The 13,548-nt window shown below is 43.1% G+C and overlaps 1 protein-coding gene across 3 annotated transcripts in view; it reads right to left on the bottom strand.

Moving 5' to 3' along the window:
* NIPAL2 (NIPA like domain containing 2) overlaps nucleotides 1-10,620 on the bottom strand; it is a 101,461-nt gene extending 90,841 nt beyond the window's left edge. For all 3 annotated transcript variants that reach the window (XM_035277617.3, XM_035277619.3, XM_035277618.3), the window contains exon 1: nucleotides 10,416-10,620. In XM_035277617.3, the coding sequence (XP_035133508.2) occupies nucleotides 10,416-10,550 (135 nt within the window). In that variant the 5' untranslated portion in view covers nucleotides 10,551-10,620. The remainder of the gene's footprint in view (nucleotides 1-10,415) is intronic.
* Nucleotides 10,621-13,548: the final 2,928 nt, after the last annotated feature.

The raw sequence follows: 13,548 nt of genomic DNA, 5'->3' as shown, positions 1-13,548 counted from the left end.
ATTTGTTATCTTGGTTATTGCATGCTATTGGGTTATTGTGTTCCAATTCTGAGAACGTCTACGACACCAAGGCCAAATCGGGTTATTTAAAAGCCAACATATAAGCTCAGAGTTACATAACACAGTATATCGTTGCTATTCTACAAGCTGTTCCATGCCAATTTTTAATCAACCTTAAAGCCTAGGCAGAAAACCCCAACATATTGCCTTTCCATGCAATTAAGAACTATTACATTTGTCTTTTACTAGGGAACACATTTATTTATATCATTGTACATGCTTTATTTTTAAAAACAAAATTACATTAAAAATAAACCTAAGTTTTACTAAAAAGCCATGAGGATTTTTCATTTCTGAGAAATTTAAGTCTCAGCAGAGCAAATTTATGGAAAAAGCAATACATTTAATAGCACGCCCTTTGAGAGCTTTTAACAGTTTGGTAAATGGAGAGCAACAATAGTCAAGAAAAGGTGAGATTCCAGTTAGGGAAGTCTTAAACTTGGTTCTAGTACAAAACAGCTTAATCCTGTATAATACGGGGGAGGAAATTTTTGAAACAAAGACAGACATGCTGAACACAAAGAATTCTATTGTCTGTGTCCAGGTCAATATAGGGCCTTACAACTTTCATATTTTACAAGCACGTTTCTTATAATAGTTCTAACAACCCATAATCCTTTGTTTCCAAAGAGGCAGGATTGCAGGCCACCTTTTTCAGGCCCAGCCCAGGTTTGGAACAAGGCTTCCTCTGCAAAAGCTGGATGCTGTGAGCTGTCAGCTGCAACACTCTACCCCACCCCTGCCTGGGTTTCCGGAGTGCACACTCTATTTGGGAGCAATGCCTACCTTGAACTCCAACAGCTTTCCCCAAAGACTAAACGCTATAGCCTATATCAGGCATCAGCCACTGGGTGAGTTTCTATCTTGATATGGGGAGGGACTGTCATGACGTTGCCACTCACTGACTGATCTCTGACAGACACTCCTGAGGCCCTCGCCACCCAACAGATTAGACCTTTCTGAAATCAAGGCAAGAATCAAGTTCAAGTTTGCTATAACCCTTAGACATTATGACTTAGGCTCTTCACAACCTCTCAGGGGCCAAAGCTCACAGCCAGTCTTATTTCCTCATGCCCAAGCCCCCTATTCCTGGCAAAAGCCTCACATCCCACTAGCACAGCAGCCGGGTCCCAACATACCTCGTGATCAATGCTCATATGACACCCACAGGATTCACCGATCACAATTGTTATTTGTGTCGAATCTCGCTCACAAAGAACTACCCCTGCTACCACTGTAACTCCAGGAGCCATATTCAAATGTATGTCACAATGTTTCCTCTTCTGCTTTGGCTCTCTTATTTACAATCCCGAAACAGTACCATGTTAGTACTGGAAGTTTAATGTAAGTAACTCATCAGGTTATATAAGGAGAGTGACTTCTAACTACTCTTTCAAATATTTTTCAAGTATCTTTTCGTTTTTTTCTCTTCCTTTTTTTTTTTTTTTTTTGAGAAAGAGTCTCACTCTGTTGCCAGGCTGGAGTATAGTACCACTACCTCAGCTCACTGCAACCTCCATCTCCCAGGTTCAAGAGATTCTCCTGCCTCAGCTTCCCAAGTTGCTGGGAGTACAGACATGCACCACCACACTCAGATAATTTTTGTATTTTTAGTAGGGACGGGGTTTCGCCATGTTGGTCAGGATGGTCTCGATCTCTTGACCTCGTAATCCACCTGCCTTGGCTTCCCAAAGTGCTAGGATTACAGGCATGAGCCACTACGCCCAGCCTTTTCAAATATTTCTAAGGCATTCTCTCTCTCTCTCTCTCTCTCTCTCTCTCTCTCTCTCTCTCACACACACACACACACACACACACACACACACACACACACACAATGTATATCACAAAAAATACAGCTACTTTTTGAGGTCTTAGTGCATGTTTTCTGACTTCTTTGTTAACACTGCCTTATAGAGAAGGATTCTCTGCTTATGGTTTTTCTTGAATGGAATGTTGGTTGCATTTTTGGCCCTCATTGATTCACTGACCCAGCCTAATGTGGGCTATGATAAGAGGGAACGCAGTGCAGACACCCCCCAAACAGGCCTGGAACAATCAGAGCCCTGAAAGTCCAGAGCTGAAGAGGAAATAAAGACCCCCAGAATTCACAGGATTTCACTCAGACTTGAATGAGATGTTCACAATGCTAACACGACCCCAGGATTCTACAGCATTGTATTTGTACACCATCATCTAGGTCACCTAAGTAAACTAAACTTGTAGGAGATTCTCATCTGCTAAAGAGGCCTTTGTTCATAAGAACTTGCCAAGCAAATAGAAGAAAGATAGAGACCCAGCAGAGGACACTGCTTTGCCATTTATTTCCTTTAATTTTTCTATCAATAGGAATGAATAGAGGCCTTTCTAGAATTCCTTGGGGGTAGGGGGAGATACATTTAGAACTTGGAAATAGTCACTGCTTAGGGTTGATGCTTTTGAAAACGTTTCAGAAACTAAACCTATAATCTAAGCTTCTAAGGAGATTATTGTTCAGGTCCCATCAGCAATGACATGGCAGAGTGAGTTATTCTAGGGGGCTTCTTGTGTGAGCCAGAACACAGAAATGAAAGGTCCTCTGTGAGCTGGGAATGGTGTTAGCCCAAGAGTGTCCCATGAAGACAAAAATCCGTAGGGGAAGGACCTGAATCCACCTGGGGGGCAATTGCTGTCGGGCCCTTTTCTCTTGGTTACAGGAGCCCTATTTCAGGTGGGTGTCCAGTCCTTCCCAAGGATGCCCACGTGCTTTGGGAACATGAAGCCCAGTAACTCCAGCCTTGGTGACTGGTATGAGACAGGACATGGCCTTAACCTCATCCAATCAGACTAAAGCCCATGTTTTTTCATTAGTGGTTGAGAAAGTCACACTCCTTCTTCCCCGGTGTGAAAGGAAGTATGTACCCTAGAGGGACGAGCCTGCTACAAGTGGAACCAACAGCCCTGAAGAACAAAAATGGAAATGACAGTGAGAAACTGAGCATTCGCGTATCATTAAAGCCCTAGGGTGAAGGCTTGCCTGAACCCAGAGTTCTTCTCGCCTTTTATATCATCCAAATGGATTACTTTCTTTTCTTATGTAAGTCAGCTAAAGTTAGTTAGCTTTTCGTTTTTTTTTGTTGTTTGTTTGTTTGTTTTTTTGTAACTTACAACCTAAAGCCTCTTAACTTACAAAACATTCATGGTAGGGAAGCCAAGTTCAAAGACCAGAAGAGAGACTGACTCCTCTTGCAAGCCAAAGAAATCAGCCCAATGGTCCAAGTTCCTAGAGGAGGAAACAATTTGAGAGCTGTAAAGAAGGTGAAGTGGGGTTGGGTGATGAAATAGTTTAAATGTGTCCCCCAAAGTTTATGTGTTGGAAACCTAATCCCCAATGTAACAGTATTGAAGGGTGTGACCTTTATGAGGTGATTAGGTCATGAGGGCTCTGCCTTCATGATCGGATTAATGTCTTTGTTTCTGGGGTAGGTTTCTTATAAAAGAAGTTTGGCCCCCTCTTGCTTTCTTTTGCACATTCCTTCACCATGTGATGCCTTCCCTCATGCTATGACACAGCAAGAAGGCCCTCACCAGATGCAGCCCCTAGACGTTTGACTTCTCAGGTCCAGAACCATGAGCCAATTAAACTTCTATTGTTTATAAATTACCCAGTCTGTGGTATATTGTTATAACAGCACCAAAAAGACTAAGGTGATTGAGGGAACCAGTGCTGAGGCCACAGGCAAGCAGCCAGACATTCATTTTATGCAGACCTGGTATGACCTGCCAAGCTCAGGGTGGGTCTCTGAAGAAGTCATGTTGGGGCAAACACAATCTTCAGTGAGGCATGGAGCTCATAATTAAATATGTATCAGCCTATATTTACCTTAGGGATCAGTCAGCACCTCCTGATATGTGCCAAAGATGGCAAGATACCATGTTGGGGCCAGGCACAGCCCTGTAATCCCACCTGTAATCCCAGTACTTTGGGAGTCTGAGGTGGGCGGATCACCTGAGGTCAGGAGTTTGAGACCAGCCTGGCCATGGTGAAACCCCATCTCTACTAAAAATATAAAAAGTAGCTGTGTGTTGTGGTGCACGCCTGTAGACCCAGCTACTTAGGAGGCTGAGGTGTGAGAATCACTTGAACCCAGGAGACAGAGGTTGCAGTAAGCTGAGATCATACAACTGCACCCCAGCCTGTGTGACAGAGTAAGACTCTGTCTCAAAAACCAAAGCCAAAACCAAACCAAAACAAAACAACATGTTGAGAGTGACCAAGGGCTGGGAAAGTGAAGTAGATGCTATCTGCCAGGCTTCATGCAGTTAGGACACTTTGGTGGGCCATGACAGACTGGGCAAAGAGATTTGACTTTATGTAAAATGTAAGTCTATTGGAACATGGGATGGGGAAGAAGGTATAAATGGAATAGAGGAATACTGGTCTTTCAGGAAAAAATAAGCTAAAATAAATGGCCCAAAGTCATGTTAACACTAAATGAGCTTTCCTAGGTTGGGGTGGTGGTCCTGTTGGTTGAACTACAGTCAGGGTCTATGAAATATGAGGACACTACTGCCATCAAACACCTCTATCAGCTGTTCCCAATGCTACACATCCCACATTTCCAACCGGGAAGTCTGGAAAGTGGCTGAAGACTTGGGAAGAATCTCTGCCTTAGTACTTCGAGATATCAAGTGCTCCAAATAGTAAATGACTCTCATTAGGAAGTGTTCCAAAATGTGACTGAAAGGGAGGCAGACATCAAAGAAAGTGAGGAAGGCACCAGATGCAGAGAAATAGTGGTTATGGTTTAAAGAAAGCAAAGCTACATCAAATAACTGACATGATTTTTCTTATTTCCATTTGCAATGAGCTAAGTCCAAAAATTACTGATCATTAGATATATATTTTTATGACATTTCCTATAATATAGGTTGATTGCAACATAATAATAACTAGTGTTTATTGGGTACTTGCTATGTGTCTGGCATTTTGCTAACCATTTGATGTGCATTATCTTATTTTGTGCCTGTAACAACTCTATAAGGTACATATGTATCGTTATTATTTCCATTTATATAGAGAAGCCAAGAAATAGAAAAATTGAGAAACTTGGCAACACATCTAGTAAAGAGGCTGAGCTTTTAAAATAGCACAATATAGGAACAAAAAGGATAGCTTTGGGATGTCAGCTTTTCCAGGGTAAATTCTCAAATGTCAGTGTGAACCATCATCGACATTGGAAAAAGAAATTGTTTAAATAATTCTCATAAGCTAACAAAATGAATATGACATACCATTTCCCATGCTACCTAGGTGAAGCATGCAAGTTGAATAGTCATAGCAATGCAAGTAATGTTTTTTAAGGTTTTAAAAATTATATAGATGACTGTGAAGATAATTATTTTGATGAATAAATTATCACAAGGAAAATATCCGGATCAAGAATAGAAATTGGGTTCCCACCCAAGCCCTCCTTTTTCCTCCTTCCATCACAACATCTCCCTTTCCCAGAGGAATCACTGGCCTGACTTTGTGGCATCACTTTCTTGCTTTTTCTTATAGCTTTATCACCCAAGCGTGTGCCCCTAAACATTATAGGAAATGGTGTCTTTTTCTGCTGTCTTTTTTAGGTCTATTTTAATCTACAGGTCGTCCATCTATCCATCCATTTTCCCCCTTTTTTCCTCATAAAAATGATTTTTTAAGAAACCAGGTCATGTATGCTATAAACTGGCAAAGTTTCCCATAGCCTGGATTCAGTTGATTGCATCAATGTGAATATTGTAACTACGTAGTATGACTCACAAGCCATAAGGAGGATATCAGGTAGATTTAAATGCAAATATCTGGTCTGCCGCATATGCAAGTTTATTAAAACTCGGTTCCTCTAAAAAGGGCCAGGGGACTTATTTATTGATTTACAAAAGTTTTGAACAGTTGCTTTGAGGTAATCTGTTTCTTCCTCCCTCTTCCTTCTTCTGGTTTTTTGTTGTTGTTTTTGAGACAGCATCATGTGCTATGTTGCCCAGGCTGGTCTTGAATCCTGGGCTCAAGAGATCCTCCTGTCTCAGCCTCCTGAGAAGCTGGGTCTATAGGCACGAGCTACCACATCTGGCTTTTTTCTGCCTTATACATACATCTCCTAGAAAATCTGATAAAGGAAAAATGTCACATTGGATTCATAAGGAAGGAAACAACATCAGGTATAAACAAAACAAAATAGAAAAAGAATTTTTCTTAGGAAGGAAATAGAAAGGACCAGAAAGCAACCTCTACTCAGCCCTTTGATTATTTGGAAGTTTTGCTCTGTTCTTTACGAGATAGTCATATGCAGCTACCAGCAGAAAAGAGACCATACCAAAGCAAAATTAATAAAAGGGCAATATAAAAACTCAGCACGATTTTTCTCAAGTACAGAAAGAGAAGCCTTATTCATTTTCCCCTCGCGTGGACTCTTACCACATTGTTTTCAAGCCTTAGTTTCGAGCAGTGGCCTTCAGGCATGGAATCAAAATAGCTTTGCAGTTAAACCCACTTGCTGTAAGATCTTGGGGCAAGTTATTTAACACACGTTTCCTTACATGAGCAGTGAGGATAATACATACCTTACGCGGCTGAGGGGGCTCAAATGAGATAACAGCTATAAAGTGTCCCATAGTAAATGCATAACAAATGTCAGTCTCTTCTCTGTCCTCCTCCCTGCCAAGTTGTATCAATTTTCCCTTAAATATGTTGACTTTAAAATCTGAGCAATTGAAAATCTAAAGTTCAAAGAAAGGGCATAAAAAAATCCTGAAGTTTTATCTCACCCTATGCAGAATCAATCTTTCTGACCATGTCCTTGTGAATTTAGACATTTAACAATAAGGACCAACAACAAAATCCTCCTTCTCAATTAGTTCCCACATTTTCCCTCTTCTGTCCATTCCCTCTGCAACCTTGCTGGTTTGGCCCTTATTTATCCAACTGCATAGCATGAGGGAGGCTGGAGATCTTTTTTTTGCTCCAACTCTAATTTTACCAATAAGGAAACTGACATCCAGAGAACTTAAGTGACTTGCCCAAGTATGCTAGTTAGCAGCACAGGTGACAGCCTCTAGCACAAATTAAATGCTTATGTTTTGAAACTTCACATGGACCCCATAAGCATGTATGACTATTATGTATCCATAAACATTAAAAAAATTTTTTTAATGCATTTGGGGGTCAGTAGGTAAAAGAAAAGAGAACCAAGGGAGCCACAGCAGGGAGCCAGCTTGCTTTAAACATGAGCTCCAGCTCAGCAATCACATGGGGGAAAAGGCCCAGCGTTGCTAGAACTCCTATATTTAAAGAGATTATGGAAACTTGAAGTTTTATATTTAATCTTCTCATTTTTAAATGTTGGCAATGTACTGAACACTTTAAAGCCTCTCTGGTGGTCAAACAAGACATATCTATAGGCTAGATTTAGTCCACACCTGGCCAGTTTCAAAGCTCTGAATCCTGCTAGCCTTAATTTAAATTTCTTTTACTTCATTCCTTTTGATTCCTGAACTCCTGCTCAAAAAAATCTTTAATGGCTCCCCACCATCTACAAGATAAAGTCCGAACATTGTCACCAGTCCTTCAAGGCAACCCATGACTATATTCAAGACCCCAAACCATATTTCCGCCTTATAGTCAGTCTCCATCTTCCACCGCGACCAGAATGATGGCTGAATTGTATTCTAGGAAGGAAAATATTCAGAAAGGCACCCGTCCAGGCCATGAGGGCTGCTCCTGGGTCCCTGAGCTTTTTCCTTTCCTGTAGCACCCTACACTGTGCATGCCTATCACTGAAACCCTGTCTATCCCTAACTGTCCAGTTCAAATACCACCTCTCCACAAAACATCCCTGATGGCCCAGCCAAATACCCCCTTGCTCTGAATTTCCATAGGACTTTGTATCACTCACATGACACTTACAACATACTGCCTTGTTTTGGCATTGCCTACATAGCTCATTTTCCCAAACACCTAATAATATTCATGGAAGGAAGAGTTTGGGTCTTGCACTGTATTGAATATCCCCACAGTGCTTTGTGCATAGCATGGAGCTCAATAAACATCTTGGGAACATTATCCTTCTCTACTGAAAACTTGTGGCTCCAACATAAAGTACCCTTTCTTTACCAGGCAGAACTCCCACTTCTATACTTTTGTATTCCAGGCTTTTCACCAAGCATGCAGCATCTGAACGGCGCAAGGGCAAAGACCTCACCTCCCTGCTCCTAAGACATCGTCCCCACTTTTGAGATTTCTTCCTCCAAAAGCACTCACACCTTTGACTCTAAGTGGCCACTGTTAAACATTCATCTATTACATGAAAGCATTCCAGGGAAGTGTGTCTTTTTCTACGTAGTAAGGTTACTTGATCAGATTTGATGATAATCACTTTGAAAGGGACAGAGAACTAGGCTATCAGCCAACGCTGTGCAAATATTTTAGTTGTGATAAAACCAATGGAAGCAAGCGATAAGCATCGTGTTAAACTGTGGCTAGCTAGCAACCAACATTAATTTTGATTGTGAGAGTGACACATTTATATCTCACACTGTGTTTTTCCGGAGCCACACCCATTTTGAGCCATTTCTATTCAGTGTCAAAAAAGACAAGAAAAATTTGACTCAATTAATACTAGAAGCACTCAATAAAATGCTTTTCAAGTGAACCTTTAACAAATTAACTTTTACTTTTGCTTAACTACAAATGCATTACCAAAAAGACAAAATACCACCATCTTATAAGGGTGCCTAAATTTACATAATAATGGGAAAACTTGATACAGTCTTATCTCAAACCAGCAAAGTTTAGATGTCAGCTCAGTAATTTCAATTAGCACATTCTGGATACATCCCCTCTAACCTGTGCAAATACACACTGTCAAAGGCAAATTAAGCCTTGCAAACAATATTTACTTGCCTTCCATTTATGTCACATGATAATCTGTGTTTGGATATCAGAGAGCCAAGACAATCAAGAATTCCAGGAAATGTCAAAGAAAACTAATGACTACAGAGGTTTCCACTGTGAAAACAATGTTGTTCTGTTTTAGGATGATCACATCTACTAACCCTCTCATTTTTTTCTACCAAGAGGGGATAGATAACTCATTCTTAAACTTGTATTGGGAATGCTTCTAATATAAGAATAATATAATACACTCAAAGAAGTTCCCATAAAAATGATGCTTTTCTTTGTAATTCCTATGGGTAGAAGAAAGGAGTAATGGGGATGGATTACAAACACTGATCAAGAGGCTCTGGGTCCCCTCATTTTTTTTTTCCTATTTTTATATTTTTTATGATGAAATAGACTTAAAGCAATACTCTCTCCTCTTGAAAACTAATAAAGTGGACATACTTATTTATCTTATTTATTCTTTATACAAATATATTGTCTTCTGCATTCAGAAATTAACATTTAAAACACTTCAGGCATAAAAGGAATCTAGATCTTTGATAATTGGTTAAAGTCTCCGATTTATAACAACAGCAACAAATATTTTCTGATTATATTGTTGCAAAAATAAAAGTATCCATGGTTTTGTTACAGAACAAGAACAAAACACATTTAATAAAAACAGGAGGAAGCCTGGAATCCACCGTGATAAAACTCAGTTGCAATATGAATGCTGCTAGAGGAAGGGCTGGCCAGAGCTTTCCCTCATCTCAAACCAAGCCAGAAATAAATGGGCGGCTCCAAGTCCCTTTGATTTTGTTAAATGTATATTTCTAGCGTAAACTGGCATTGTTTAGGTTAACAATGTTTTCCCGAAGGGCAGTGGGAAAGAATGAGAGTCCTGCAAATGCAACCTGAGAAAATGTGTTCCTCGCACGGAAATGGAAGAGCTGTGCTGAGACACCCAGGGACACACGCAGGGCATCTGAGCGAGGTGACATTAGGTTGCCCTTAATGCGTTTTCTGCTTCTGACGACGGGGGTGTCGCTTAAAAACAACAACAACAACAAAAACAAACCAGAAAAATCTGTAACAGGATCCTGGGGTGAAATGAGTGGAGAATCGCCCCCACATTCCTGGATTTCTTCCGGGAGAAGAGGGCGGACGCAGGCTGGGGAGGCGGGATCGGGATCTGGAGGCCCGGGAACGGGTGGCTGAGGTCAAGGCTGGGGACCTGGCGCGCACTCCCAGTGCCGGCTGCCGGGGAGGGGAAGACTGGGACCCCCGGACCCCCAGATGAAGGGGACTTAGGGCAACGCAGGAGACACCGTCTGTCAGCTCTTCCCACGCGGAGAGCCCGGGTGTCTTCCTGAGAGTTGGCCGGAGAGCCGCCGAGGCGCAGAGGCTCCCGGAGCCAGCCGCCCTGGCCGTGTCCGCACGGGGCGGCCCTTACCTGGTTCCTGCCGTACCAGGCGCCCGACAGGGAGCCGTTGCCGGGGCCCGGCGCCCCGTACGTGAAGTTCAGGGACAGCTCGTCCAGGGCTGACGAGGCGGCGTCCCCGGGGCCCGCGGGAGCCAACGCTGCCATGAGGTCTCCTTCCCTGCGCTCGGGCTCCGGCTCGGGCTGCGGCCGCCTCCCCTCCCCGCTGCACCGCCCCGAGGCTGAGCCAGGGCCGCGCCGCAGCGACTTCCTGCTCGGTGGCCGGGTGAGGCGGGCGCGACGAGGCCACCTGGCTCCCGCCCCCGCGCGGCCGCAGGTGCTTGTGACCCGGCCCGGCGCGGCCTCGTCTCCTCCTCCCGCGCCGGGTGTCCGCGGGGATCCCGGAGGTCGCGTAGCACCCTCCTCCCGCCGGGCCTGTGTCTGCATTTTCCGGACCGCACTGTCCAGGGGGCAATCCCCACGGCAGCCTGCAACGGGTGCCCGCGCCTATCGGGGCCAGAATCACATCGTCTCCGATGTAAACGTATGTCCAAGTCAATGGAAGAGAAAGGAGACACTGACTAACCCAAAGCAGCTACCATCTCCCATCTCTCCGTGGCAATTCCAGTTCTCTATCACATATGTAGTGTTTCTTACCGATATTTTAAAAATCGATTGCATATGAAAAGGTCATAAGTTCCCCCAAACAGTGTCAGCAATAGGAGAATCAAATGCGAGCAATTAAATTTCAGCGCCAGTGCTTGATAGATCCTTAATAAATATCCTTGAATGAGGAAGGAATCCACCGTGGGAGCTGCAGGACCCCAATGTGTGATGACTGGATTGAGTTTTCTGCTAGATGGGACCCAGCAGAATTCCTGGGAAGCTGCCAGCTACTGGATATCTGTGCATTTAGGATGAGAGATAAATATTGTTATTAATCTTAAGAACTCTAACCAGATGTTCTAGTTTTACCTGTATTCAAATTCTAATGTATGACCACAAATGATCTGTAAGGTATTTGTCACTTTAAGAAGATGAGGTTTCTGTACCGTTGCCCTAAGTCTGATATTTGCCTTCTTTTGTTTACACAATGCTGAGGTTTTTCTTAGATAATGTGCTTTGACTTCCATGACTTCGTGAAAGAGGGACCTTCAAGGAAAGAGAAATACTGCCTAGAAGGGGACAGGGAGAGTTTACAGTGTTTCTTAGGGGAAATTTGCAAATGAGAGAAGAAAATGAGAAAAAGTCATTTCTGATACAGAAAAAACAAGACATGTCTCAGAAAGTGAGTAGTTTCTGGCTTAAGCCCTCAAGATGTTCAGTGAACACCTAACAATTGTAGTTAATTATTCCCTTTTTTTTTTGAGACAGAGTTTCACTCTTGTTACCCAGGCTGGAGTGCAATGGCGTGATCTCCACTCAGCGCAACCTCCGCCTCCTGGGTTCAGGCAATTCTCCTGCCTCAGCCTCCCAAGTAGCTGGGACTACAGGCACGTGCCACCATGCCCAGCTAATTTTTGTATATTTTTTTTTTTTTAGTAGAGACGGGATTTCACCATGTTGACCAGGATGGTCTCAATCTCTTGACCTCATGATCCAACTGCCTTGGCCTCCCAAAGTGCTGGGATTACAGGTGTGAGCCACCACACCCAGCCAATTATTCCCAATTGTAAGAGGCTGATTTACTTCAAATAAATATCTGAAGGAAAAAGGTCTCTATTTGTTATATTGCATTTTATTTTATTTTTTGAGACAGAGTCTCACTCTGTTTTCCAGGCTGGAGTGCAGTGGTGTGATCTTGGCTCACTGCAGCCTCATATTCTTGGGCCCAAGGAATCCTCCCATCTCAGCCTCCTGAGTAGTTGGGACTATAGGTACCATGCCCCAGCTAATTTTTTTTTTTTTTGAGATAGAGTCTCGCTCCGTTGCCCAGGCTGGAGTGCAGTGGCACAATCTCAGCTCACAGCAACTTGCGCCTCCTGGGTTCAACCGATTCTCCCACCTGAGTAGCTGGGCCTACACATGCACACCACCATGCCCAGCTAATTTTTCTATTTTTGGTAGAGACAGAGTTTCATCATGTTGACCAGGTGGGCCTCAAGCTCCTGACCTCCAGAAATCCTCCTGTCTTGGCTTCCCAAAGTGCTAGGATTATAGGTGTGAGCCACCACACCCAGCCCCAGCTAATATTTTTCTATTTTTTGTAGGACAGGGTCTTGCTATTTTTCCTAGGCTGGTCCAGAACTCCTGGCCTCAAACAGTTGTCCCACCTCAGCTTTCCAAAGTGGTGGGATTATAGGTGTGAGCCTCCATGCCTGGACTGATAAGTTTTCTATAACATCACATTAATATATTGATGACTTTATTAATGTTTCTTTCTCTTCACATACTTTACGATGCAAGTAACAATATCCAAATAGAAGTGGCTTAAATGATAAGTATCTGCTGTCTCCAGAGGAATGCATCTCTATGTGGTTCTATTATGCTGTCACTTCCATCTTTCTGCTCTACCATCCTGAGGTACTGGTCTTGTCCATTGAGGGAGGAAAGCCTTTTTCGGAATCCCCCCCTGCCCTGCCCCCATCCTTTCATCTCAGATACCATTGGCTGGGACTGGGTTCTACCAGCAAGGGAGGCTGGGAAAGTGATTCTTGTGTATTTTCAACCTGGAGAGTGACAGTTGAGCTCTACCAACTGGAGTGAGTGGGAATGCCATGGGGTGTCGGGGAGGGGAACCAGCCAAGCCTGGTACAACCACTCTTAAGTATTTTTCTATCAGCCAGATTGTAAGTAGTTGTACAGTTGCTAAAAAGCAAAATACTAAATAGATTGTGTTACTTTCTGGTTTAAAATGCCTCAAAGCCTCTCCATTACCACAATGAAGTCCACACTTTTAAAACCTGGCCCATGGGATCTGGCCCCCATACTCTAGTGAGCCAAAGCAGCAAACCTAAGAAGCCACGTTTGCTAATTTCTGCGTGAACCCTTGATTCTGTGGTGAAGTAGCTCTCTGGAGGGAAATGCTGAAGACGAGGCAGAACAAAGCACAGCCCCCCACATCTCTTGCTGCAGTCACTGTGTTTCTTAAATGATAAATGACCCTAGTCCTTACCTTTAATTGCATATAAGATAACATCTAATGGGGTTAATGATGATATGTCTA

This window comes from Callithrix jacchus, chromosome 16 (genome assembly GCF_049354715.1).
Source record: "Callithrix jacchus isolate 240 chromosome 16, calJac240_pri, whole genome shotgun sequence".
Taxonomy (NCBI): domain Eukaryota; kingdom Metazoa; phylum Chordata; class Mammalia; order Primates; family Cebidae; genus Callithrix; species Callithrix jacchus.
The sequence above is the reverse complement of the archived record's forward strand: the minus strand, read 5'-3'. Positions and strand labels throughout refer to the sequence as shown.